This window comes from Tachypleus tridentatus, chromosome 8 (genome assembly GCF_004210375.1).
Source record: "Tachypleus tridentatus isolate NWPU-2018 chromosome 8, ASM421037v1, whole genome shotgun sequence".
Lineage (NCBI taxonomy): Eukaryota > Metazoa > Arthropoda > Merostomata > Xiphosura > Limulidae > Tachypleus > Tachypleus tridentatus.
The window spans coordinates 83,605,865-83,618,380 of NC_134832.1; the positions used below are offsets into that span (position 1 = coordinate 83,605,865).

General features: G+C 33.5%; 1 protein-coding gene across 2 annotated transcripts in view; it reads left to right on the top strand.

Annotated features, from left to right (window-relative positions):
- Positions 1-12,516, top strand: part of LOC143222812 (beta-scruin-like) — a 52,557-nt gene that overhangs the window by 18,522 nt on the left and 21,519 nt on the right. For both annotated transcript variants that reach the window (XM_076449877.1, XM_076449876.1), the window contains 3 exons: positions 4,965-5,087; positions 5,465-5,640; positions 6,382-6,527. In XM_076449877.1, coding sequence (XP_076305992.1) covers positions 4,965-5,087; positions 5,465-5,640; positions 6,382-6,527 — 445 coding nt within the window. The remainder of the gene's footprint in view (positions 1-4,964; positions 5,088-5,464; positions 5,641-6,381; positions 6,528-12,516) is intronic.

Genomic DNA, 12,516 nt, shown 5'->3' on the forward strand with positions numbered 1-12,516 from the left:
TTGATTGGATCCCAACTTGTAGCCACAGAGTGACATGTTCCAAGTCAATGGAATCATGATAAGAAAACAAGAAACACTGAAGCAGACAAACTTTCTGCTCAACCTGAAGATGTCTGAAAAAGGTTCAAAATGACAGGATCGTGTACGTTTTACTCAAAACAAGGAACAGAAAACATCTGATATGAAATTATGAACATTTATCCTCACTTTACAACTGATTGGGCAAGGAATATTACACTTGCCCCATGAATTGTGGAAATGACGTGGAACACTGTACTCAACCAAGGACCTAAGATGGGACCACTCTGTATTCAGAATCACGACGAGATAGTGGAACGCTTTCCATAACCAATACACTAAATTAGTACTGATTAAAAATAAAGGTTATGCACACTCCAATCTGATGGCTTAGCATCAAATCTAAACCTGTATTATGAATAGATTCCGGGAGACGTAGGTAGGAGTAGCCCTAACTTTGCCCTTTTCTCCAAAAGTGGAGAAATTACCTTGAATTCTCTGGAGGAAACTTCTTTGTCCATCTTGCCAGTGACTGTAAACTGGGTGTGGTAAAAACTTCCTAGCTCTACTAGTATAATCTCCAGGGTAGAGTAATATGCACTGGGTAGCCCTAAGAAACAGTGCTCTGGAAACAGTGGAATAAGTAAACTATGTTCCTTAAATCTATAAAATCAAGCCGATGCCATTTTTTTAATCCAATCATTGGCATGGATGGACAGGATACTCTGTAGCTTTACCCTTGACACTCCATGAGTGGCAGTTCAGAAGAAAAACAGATAAGAACCCTCTTGAAGACTCTGTAGAAGAGGAAACCATTATTAGGCCAACTATTTGGAGCTACCATCAGTTCTGAAGAAGACAATCGAATCATAGCCATAATATAGAACAGACAAAATGGGGGAAAGGCCTATGCAATTAAATCCAATATTAGTTGAATGCATCTATTACCAAAGCCGAAGGACGGGGTACCAGGGACCAAAAATTCCTGTAGTTAAGGGTTTCAATGAGTGGCGAATGCATCAATCATTAGAATCTCAAGCTCAGTGCAAATCCACCCGAAAATCTCACGATGGAACATCCTTTCAGTAGAAACCACTGAAGAGACCACGTGTGCTAATTCCAAAGGAATCAAAGAATTAAGAGATGCCCACATCCTCAAAAGAGATAAACCATTCACGTACGTTATAACCTAACTGCCTGTTCCACAGTCTGGAGACAGATAAGTTGGCTGAGCCCAACTTAAAACAGTAAATATCATCAATGATGGACAAAACATTAACTGAGCAAGAGGACAGATGTCTTAGAACTGATTAGAAAGACAATCTTGGTGACTTCTGAAAGGAGAATTTAAGTGTGTTGTTCTGTCAACTGACGATATGGTGCCAGAAATAACCAGTCACCCAGATAATAGAATGTGCACAGGTCTCCAAATTATGAAAGTGAGAAGAAAAACTCATATGACTCTACAGAAGACGTGTTGTAAATACTAGCCCAAAAGGTAGAGCCGTGAACTGCAAAAATTGACCCCTGTGCATAAAAAGTAGATAATGCTATGAGAATATGGAGATATGCATCAGCAACATCAAACTTGGTTATCCACAGACCAAATGAAGAATGCCAACGTAGGTTGAGAAAGGACTCCATTGTAAACATAAGAGAATCTAAGAATTGGTTGCGACAAGAAAGATCTATGATTGGTTACCAATCTCCCGTCTTCTTTGACACAACAAATAAACGGGGGTGAACATTCTAAAACAAAGAAAAACAGTATTAACTCTTACTACTATCCCCTATGACCATAAACACACTGACAGTCTGGAAAGTTTAAAGGTCAAGAACAAAGGCAAACGAATGAATCAATTCGTGACCCCAATGCTTCTGGAATTCCCACAACCATCAAGAAGTGAAAAAAGAAGTCCAACATAACTCACGGATGGATACAGCAGGTAGAAGAACTTCTTACAACAAAGTATCTACTCAATAACTTCCTACAGCAAAGTATCTACTCAATAACTTCCAACAACATACAACTTTATTTGTTTGTTTTGGGGGGGGGACATATCTCGAAGAAAGAGTGAGGGTCAAACAAATACATAAAATTGTGATCTATTCAAAGTTATCGCAGGGTACAGTCCGGAATTCCACATATTCGAAAGCAGGAGTACTTTATGGAATCAAAATATAAAACCAACTGGTAGTAGTAATCCTAAGCGTGCTAAAAGACAAACAAGGGTACAAGATATATTTATCCCATCATGGAATAAATGGTAAATCATCTAGTAGAATCAACAATATCAGTCGTAGGAGGGAAAACTAAGTAGTCCTTCCCCTTCAACCTTTCCACCACCATGTATGAAGTAGACTCAAAGGCAATCAGGAAAGCTTCAAATACCTACAAACCCAAGGGGCTAATTGCAGAAAGTGGTTGATCCAAGTTATTCACGTAACAAGCTGACTTAATAAAGAAAGTTGCTGAAAGCGAAGTGTCCAAATTCCACAGAATGTCTTGGATTATCAAGAAAAGCAGCAACAAAACCCCCAGGAGAAAAAAGACTGAGCTGAATATGTCTCCATCTCACAACAAATCAAAATATAGATAGCCTTAACTAAGAATGACTTCCTTCACCCGTAAAGAGATGCTAGATGACAAAGGAGAAATCTGATGAGCCTACAAATATAATATGAGAATTCATGCCTGAAAATAGCATGCCAATTTTTTTAAATGATAATTGTACAGAAGTGCACAAGGCAACACTAAAATTGCAATCCTAAATGTAATGAAGCATAGCACTTCAAAAAAAAGTGTTACCAAATCTGTCGAGAAACGGCAGTTACGTATCTGAGTGAGGTATTTATAAGTAATACCAGCATACAAGACTCACTGACGTAGGTTAAGAGTGTCGGAAGGTCAAAAATTACCAAAGGTATTTAAGCGAGAAATAAAAGGTTAGAGTAAGCTAGATTAATGCCGAGATGGGCATAGGAAAGATTACGGAATAGCTGTAAGTGTCAGCATATAGTAAGTATGTTTTGAATAAACCTATTGCTACTACTAGATTAATCAAAATTGTCCTGTTTTAGTGATATCAGTATACAGTATTTGAAATCTTCATCTAATATACAGTAATTCTTCAAGACATTTTTGGAACATATGTTTAAAATAATGATTAGACATTAGTGCATGTTACATTTCACACATGGAAAGTTACAAGCCAACGGACTAAATTTGCAGAACTTAGTTTTATACTCCCAACTGTGACGTGAATCATAGTTAACGCCATTTCAGTGTGTTTGTGTTTTTCGTATAGCAAAGCCACAAAGGGCTATCTGCTCAGCCCACCGAGGGGAACCGAACGCCATTTCAGTTGGACATGTAAACAGTATTATGTTTTGGAATATTTATCTACTGTAGAAAAACTTCAAATCTCAAAGATTTATGAAAATAAAAGTCAAGTGTTATTTATTATTCTATAGTATTGATAACATTTATTATGTAGCAAAATGTAAGTTTTGATCTAATTCATATGATGGATAACAGCAGATTTCTTAATTCTATGGACAGCTATCAAATAATGGTAATTAAATCTAGACATTGAAATTTTTGTAGAGGTATAGTGTCCATGTTTGTAAAACTCGTGTAAGATACAACTATATAGTACTATGTGTAGAAATATTTTATCAAACATAGTCAAACACGTGAAAGTGTAAATTTTAATTAATGTATGCTATCATTGTTTTTAGGATGATTTATATGTAAATGATTAGGAAATGTTATAAATTAATGAATTAGTGTTAAGCATCCTTTTTACGATGATTTTTGTTATAAATAATCTAATTAATTAATGGATTAACGTTAAGCATTTTTACAATGTTTTCCAAAACCAGAACTATTTAAAAGGTTATTAGGGTGATTGATAGGTGTGATATTTCATCAGATTGAAGTATTAATAATTGAATTAATTAAGTAGTGTTATACATCGTTTTTAGGAAGATTTAATTAACTAATGAAATAGTGATTTAAACCGACTAAATATAATCATATTGAGACATATGTCGTGTGCGTCGTATATGTTGTTGTGGCCACCTGTCATGATGCTCTATGTTTTTATAGAATTATACGTCATAGTAATCTGTCTGGTACCAAACTATAATTCCAACCCTTTATAGAACTATGATGTCATCCTCTTTAATAGCATCATCCCCTCTGAGTCTGATATGTATATCGCCTCTTACCGGCGTGCCTGTGAAGTGCCTCCCTATTTACTATCGTGTACTAGATCTCAGATATGGAACTACATTTTTATTAAAAGAAAGGGAAAATGAGAGGGTAGAAAACACATTATATAAAATTAAAATAACAGGTTAATAGCAGTAAAGGAATATATAGGACACATAGGATTGAGAGATGGTGTTATAAAGGTGAAACCGTTGTCCCCCTTCACTTTCAAGTGAAATATTGAATAGAGTAAATAATTTAACTTGAAAACTAGAAGTATGTTTTATCATTAAGAGTTTGCTGTAAATGACTTGTAATTTTTTTAATCGGCGTTAAATCAGATGAAATTATTAGATAGCTAAACTATGAACGATTTATTCTACAAAAGCTAAATCAAAATGCCAATTTAAAATGGGTTCTTAATAAATACCTTGACTATTTGCCATTTTCATATACTTTATTCCAATTTTTGAGATAATATTTACATAATTTATTACAAATATGTAATTAATGAATTTTGTATAAATTAAAATTTATTATAATTCAACATTTATTGTTATCAGACTATAATAAATATGCCGATTTTTTTGTTTAATTTTATTCGGAGACTATCGTTAGTAAAATTAAGATATTAAAGGTTTATCCTGATACACATCTATGAACATTTATTGTTATTTGAGTTTTTGGTATCAGATAAACATGCAATATAGTTATTGGGTTTATCTCCTAGTTATTGAGTGGACGGGGTTACAGTGATCGTGATGAGAGAGAATCAGTTGGAAGAGCTTCACGAAGCTCACTAAGCAGGCTAAGAGATGATCGATGGAAGAGATTAGCACCAGTGCACATCCCTGTAAGTTGGAAGAGTAGTCGAGTTTAACAGTTAGGAAACTTCTGTTTAATATTCTAGCTTGAACACAAACTTAGTGTTTAATAACATGAACACTACTTATTGTTTAACTGATATTAACACCGTTGTATTTCAATTTACCTATGTAGATATTTTAACATATTTTTATTGTTCAACATATTTGAGACTTACACAACTTTATAACTACAAAAGTTCGTTCAGTTATCTAACAAATACGGTCTTTATGAACTAGTTGATGTCTTGGAGGCAGTATCCTGTATAATATGATTTGGGACAAGTTTTTATTACAAATGTTAACCACTCAGTAAATCAGTCATAAGCTAATAATAATATTTTAATTGTTCTATTGATATTTTCAGGCGTGGCCTCCTAATTCTGAAAGTGATGGTTCAAGTTCTGTTTACAGTTCTGCATCAACATTTATTTCTAAGAAAAGTTTCAACAATCGAAATCCTCACTTCGTAGTTCTTCCGCCTCATTTAGACTCCAACATGGGTTTATTAGTACCACTAGATGAACGCTGTAAGAAAACCAAGTAAGGAATCGATATTCTGACAGTAATTTACTGAATCAGATATTATATTAGATCACAACATACTTCTAAGGTTAAGAGGTGTTTAATATCTCCACTACTAATCTCATGTTTTCAAAAACCAGAATTATTTAAAATACTATTAGGGTGATTGATAGCTGTGATACTTTCATTATAGATAATTTTGTTATCCCAGTGAAGTGTGATCTCACTTCAAACAGTATTAAACCACAAGTTACGAAACTGTCGTCACACTTTCATGACGTAAGCTATACAAAGCAGTCTTAACAGCAATCAACTAATTTTTTAGATAAATTTAACAATGTTGTCCGAATAGTGACACATTTTTATATTAGTCATAACTAATAGAATTAATTTGAAAATTAAGATTAATGGAAATCTGAGTAAGTTTTTCTTGACATTTTCATGTTTAATTTTTTTATGTTTTAAAATAACGTACAAATATGATTAAAAATTATCGTGGGTAAAATTTTTAAATTGTTTGGACCGAAATTTTAACCATTGTTTTGTTATGAGTGAATTTCATCGTTTCTTAATATCGGATTTGATAATATTGTGTCTGCGGTTTTTGTAACGTCCTCTTGGTTGGATTTCTTGTAACATTATATTAAGAAACTTTTGACTCCTTTCAAATAATAAAGTGAACCGGTTACAATACATATTATTGTAAGTTAATATATCAGCTGTTTATGTAACTTAAAACAAAATATATTTACATTTTAGAAAAGCTTGCGGTTTAAGATCTGTGAATAAATTTCCTATTTATGCCGAAAAGATGAGACCATGCAGTGAAATACTTGACAACACCTCACCTACTATAGTCATGATTGGGGGATTAAATCCACGTGACCCGCTAAACTACCCAGTTGGTGAGTTTTTCATATTTTGTGATCAGTTTAAAAGTTTAAAAAAGTATCTAGATTTTTTCTTATTTATGTAATATCTTCTATAACAGCTTTTTGTTAACCAAACCAGTGAGTATCTGTATACCTTAAAATTTGTCTCAAATTCTTTTTAAATTATATATTATCTGATAATTTCAACTATTTGGTTGTGAAAAATAAAATCTGCTGTGTATCCATAATTTTTTATAACGTATTAACTGTCGTATTTAGTGCTTGTTTTCATACGTGCGTGTATTTTGATGACTACCTACTTCACTTTGGTCTTTCACTGCTGAAGTAGGGACGGCTAGTGCAGGTGGCCCTCGTGTAACTTCGCACGAAATTCAAAACAAACTTTCAGAACGTAACATAACTTTCAACGGAAAATTCCGAAAACGAAGAAGAAGCAGTTGTTGTTACTAATACCGAGGTAGAGGTAGCTTCCCCTGCAAGTAACGCTAATAATAAAATATCTAACAAAGCTAAAGAAACAGAAATTGAAACAAACACCGTGGATATTGGTAATTCTACTGAAAACAGTCATAGTAATATTCAGAAAAATACCACAGACAGTGAACCAGACACAGAAGAAGGTTTTATCACAGTCACATCTAAAAGACAAAAAAACATTACAGAAACAACAGAAAACAAGTAACACTATGACACAAAAAACAAAACCACCACAATTCGCAATCATTATAGAAGGTATTCCAGGCCAGTACAACCAACCCCTACTTGCGACAGAGGTTAAACGCTGCAAGCCGCACGTAACCATAGTTAATATTATGCGTCTGCCCAGAGGTAGTGTTTTTGTTCAAGGGCATGACGCAGCTGACCTTAACAGATTAGTGAAGGAGTGGCCAGCAGATGCCTTCAAACACGGAAATATTAAAATCCACCTTCCAGGAAGTAAGCCGCAGCCTAAAGCCATTGTGGTAAGAGGGTTTCACCAGACCATTAAATTAGAATCAGTCACACAAGCTTTAGATGAACAAGGCATTCCACACAATCAAATAGAACGTATAATCTCAAAGAAAACACAGGCACCCACGAATCTCATACGCATTGATATTGACGACAGTTACAACATACAAAAATTAATAAATAATGGAATAACGCTTTGGTATCAAAAATACCAAGTAGAGCAACTAAAAACTCCGGCAGTTGTTGTAACACAATGCTACAATTGCCAAAGATATGGACATGTCTCTGCAGCCTGCTTAGCAACACCGAGGTGCTGCGGCTGTGGCGGGGAACACCATATCAACCAATGTAAAAAAAGATAAGGAAACGCCTAAATGTTGTAACTGGGGTCAAACCCACACAGCAAATTATAAAGGATGTGATAAATACAAACAAATAAAACAACGTATTTATCAGATAAGAACACCAACAGAACAGAATCAACCTAATACAAACAGCTTACCTAAAACAGACATATCAACAGAATTCAATAAAACAACAAAAACCACGTATGCAGAAATGCTAAAAGGAAAACAACCCCACAAACAGCAAGAGCAGAACATTAAAACCCAGGACAAGAACACTTTAACACAAACACAAAAACCAGAAGAAAACACCACCACCATACAAGAAACGAATATTAACACATCAGATAAAACAAGCCTGTTCACAACAATAATCAAAAACATAATTACAAAATTCGTAACAGAATACACCAAACCAAACCAGACAACTAACTGTTTAGAATTACTGATCAATATCTCCATAAAACACATCACACCCGACATAATATCAACACTTACTGGATACATGTTCACAGCACAATGTTCACAGTAGTATATATCAACATCCAAGGTGCAATAGCTTCCAAGAAACATGAAATCGAAGACCTAATACAAGAAACTAACCCCCATATTATAATAGTAAGCGAAACTCTAATATACAATAACAATAGATTTAAAATACCAAATTATTCAACCATAAGAAAAGACAGAACAAATAAAAATGATGAAAACAGAGGCATTATGCTGCTCTACAAAGTGGAGCTTTCAGTAGTAGAAATTAAATTTTGCAGTAGCAATGAACATGTTACTGTAGATATCCTTCAAAGGAATAAAACTAAAGTAACCGTAGCAGGAATTTACTGCTCACCTAACAAACAAATAGATATAACATTACTCAGCAACATCTTTTCCCACAACCAAAACTCCATAGTTATGGAGGACTTAAATAGTAAAAATGTTACCTTTGGATGCCGAAGCTCAAACTCCAATGGTAGAAATCTAATAAAATTCATAGACGATAATAATATAGCTTTATTAAATGATACCACCCCTACACATACAGCGTATGCCACTAACTCCAGTGACATACTAGACCTGTGTATGTGCACATATAACCTAAGCCAGAAATTAATAAAATTTCAAGTGGGAAAGGATGTTGACAGTGATCACCTCCCAATATATTGTGTCTTTGATCTCGCCCCCCATAAAAATATAACATATAGGAAAGAAAAATTTAATTACAGAAAAGCAAATTGGCAAAATTACAAACAGGAATTAGACAACCTGTTACCTAATAAAGTTATAAAAGAAGTTAAAACACATGTCGAAATGGATAACTACTGTCAAACAATTACGGAATGCCTTCAGAAAGCAGCCAAGTTAACAATACCAAAACAACAAACAGCACATGGAAACCTACCACAGAAATAATCAATCTAATCAAAAAACGAAGACAATTAAGAATACAGTACATGATAACAAGAAACAGAGAAACCAAAACGCAAATAAACAACATTAGAAATCACATTAGAACACAACAAAAACAATATAAACTGCAATAAACTAAATGATAAAACTGACCCGAAAAAATTCTGGTCACATCTTAAAAGACTCACCAATGAAAATACAAACACAAAGAAATATCCTTCACTTGAACATAATAATACTATAGCACACACAAATAAAGAAATAGCCGAAGCTTTCAAAGATCAACTTCAAAAATACTTTTAAAACTCACACTGATCTAGATATGGATGTATATTTCTACAATAAAGTCTCTAATCACATATTAAACAATAAACATCAATTTGAACCAATTTTTTCAATAAACATAACTGATACAAATACAAGTTCCGACATAGATTATGCAAGCACGTTACTAACAAATGAAATATCCCTTCAAGAACTACTCGAAGCAATAAAAAACACAAAACACAAAGCACCAGGTGAAGATAAAATACAAGCTATCCTTCTGAAAAAGGGCACTCCGAAATTGTTTGACCACCTAAATTCACTTTTTAACCTATCTCTGTCCTCAGGATACATCCAAGTTTCTTGGAAGCTTGCAAATATACTAATGTTCCATAAGGAAGGAAAGCCAGCAAATAAATCTAATAGCTACCGACCAATCAGCCTGACCAGCTGTGTAGGCAAAATTCTTGAAAGAATAATCAGTAATAGACTCTCCACATTCTTGGAGATAACATCAAAATTACCAAAAGAACAAAATGGATTCAGAAAATTTAGACAAACGACAGACCACCTAATCAGATTAACCGAAACCATAATAGATAGCTTCAATAAAAAAAAGAATGTACTGTCGCTTGCTTCCTTGATATTGAGAAAGCATTCGACACTGTATGGCATGATGGTCTAAGGTTCCGAATGAATTAAATGGAATTACCGCGAGGAATTATTCGCTGGTTATCTAACTTTTTGGAAAATAGAAAATGTAGAGTAAATGTTGAAGGAACATTTTCTGAATACTTTACTCCACAAGCTGGTGTCCCTCAGGGAGGGGTGGTTAGCCCTATACTCTTCATCATGTATTTAAACAATATGCCACTGAGGGATCCAAATCATGGATTCTCTTCACAGTTCGCAGATGATGTGGCAGTTTGGAAAAGTGCCGCAACACCCACGATAGCAGCCACTAACATACAACCGCAATCAAATAGAATAAGTGAATACTGTTAAAAATATAGAATAAAAATAAACACAGCAAAAACACAACTCGTAGTTTTTACGAAATTGAGAAAACACAAGAAACAACAGCCAGAACTATATATGAATGGCACTCTACTCCAGATTGCCCCATCGGCAAAATTTTTAGGTCTGACCTATAATTCAAAACTAACTTGGATCAATCATGTGAACGAAATTAAAAATAAAGTCTGGCGAAGAACTAACTATGCTAGGAGTCTAACTGGTAAAAACAGTGGAGCATCTACAGATAACATACTAAAAATCTATAAAACCTATATTAGACCTGTAATAGATTATGCAGCTCCAGCATGGATAACTGTAAGCAATAAAATAATTAAAACTAAACTACAAACAATCCAAAACACACTTCTTACAACTGCATACAGAGTTCCAAGAACAATATCATCTCAATTCATTCACAAATAATTGAACATACCATCCATACTAGATAGAATCCTACATAATACAATAATGTACTTTAATAAGAATTGGATGAAAAACGAATTACCATGCGAACTAGACAGGTACCTCATACATGATGAAGCTAGTACTAAATATCTCTCCCCAGTTAACTTATATTTCAAATATAAAAATAAAGAAAAAAAAAAATATAAAAAACTTTAAATAATAATAAAAATATATAAAAACTTTAAATAATAATAAAAATATATAAAAACTTTAAATAATAATAAAAAATATATAAAAAACTTTAAATAATAATAAAAAATATAAACTATAATTAATAATAAAAAATATTTATAAACTTTAAATAATAATTAAAAAAATAGTTTATTTATTTATGTATTTAAAAAAATGCCACCAGCAAACTTGACATTCTGCTAATAGAATAAAATAATTACTGTATACGAGCCAAAATACATGGACATTGCCCTGAAAAGGACCAAATAATATTCAGTTCACAGTTATAAATATCAATCAGCCAAGAATATAAGTACGGGGAGGAGGAAGAGGTCATGGTATGAACTTTTATTACCCAAACACCGACCACATGCATTCATTCATAACCACAAACAATGCATGGAAACCGTATAAACAACTAATAACATTAATCAAGCTTAGACGTCAATTAAGAATACAATTCATGGAAACAAGAGGTAGAGATTTAAAAACACAAATAAATAAAATAAGAAACCAAATTAGAGCATAAGTCAAATTATTAAAACAAAAAAATGGGATATTTTCTGCTCTCAACTAAATGAAAAAACAGATCCACAACAATCTTGGACACACTTAAAAAGACTAACAAATGGAGACACAGCGATAAGAAAATACCCACCACTAGAACACAATAACACCACAGCACATACAAACAAGGAACATGCAGAAGCATTCAAACAACAGCTTCAAAACACACAACGATCCAGACATGAACGCGTGCTTTTTTAACAAAGTAAACAACTTCTTAATGAATAACATTGAACTATTTGAACCACTTTTCCCAGTCAACATAAATAACTGTAAAATAAACAATACAAACAAATACACAAACACAATGCTAACAAACATAATTCCCATACAAGAATTCATAGAAGTAATAACAAAGACTAAAAACAACTCTCCAGGAGAAGACGGTATACAAGCCATCCTCCTCAAAAAAGGCACTTCAAAATCATTTGAATATCTCACAGCAATTTTTAATTTATCATTATACTCTGGCTATATCCCAGTTTTTTGGAAGCATGCAAATGTATTAATGCTCCATAAAGAAAGAAAGCCAGCTAGTAACCCAAATGCAAGAAATGGGACAACCGCAGGGAATTATTCGTTGGCTATCAAACTTTCTGGAAAACAGAATATGCAGAGTCAATGTTGAAGGGACTTTATCAGAGTGTTTTACTCCAGAAGTAGGTATTCCTCAAGGAGGTGTTGTTAGCTCTATCCTATTCATCACGTAAGTGAATAATATGCCTCTGAAAGATCCAAATTATTGATACTCCTCACAGGTTGCTGACGATGTGGCAGTCTGGGAAAGTGCACCAACACTAGCAATAGCAGCCACA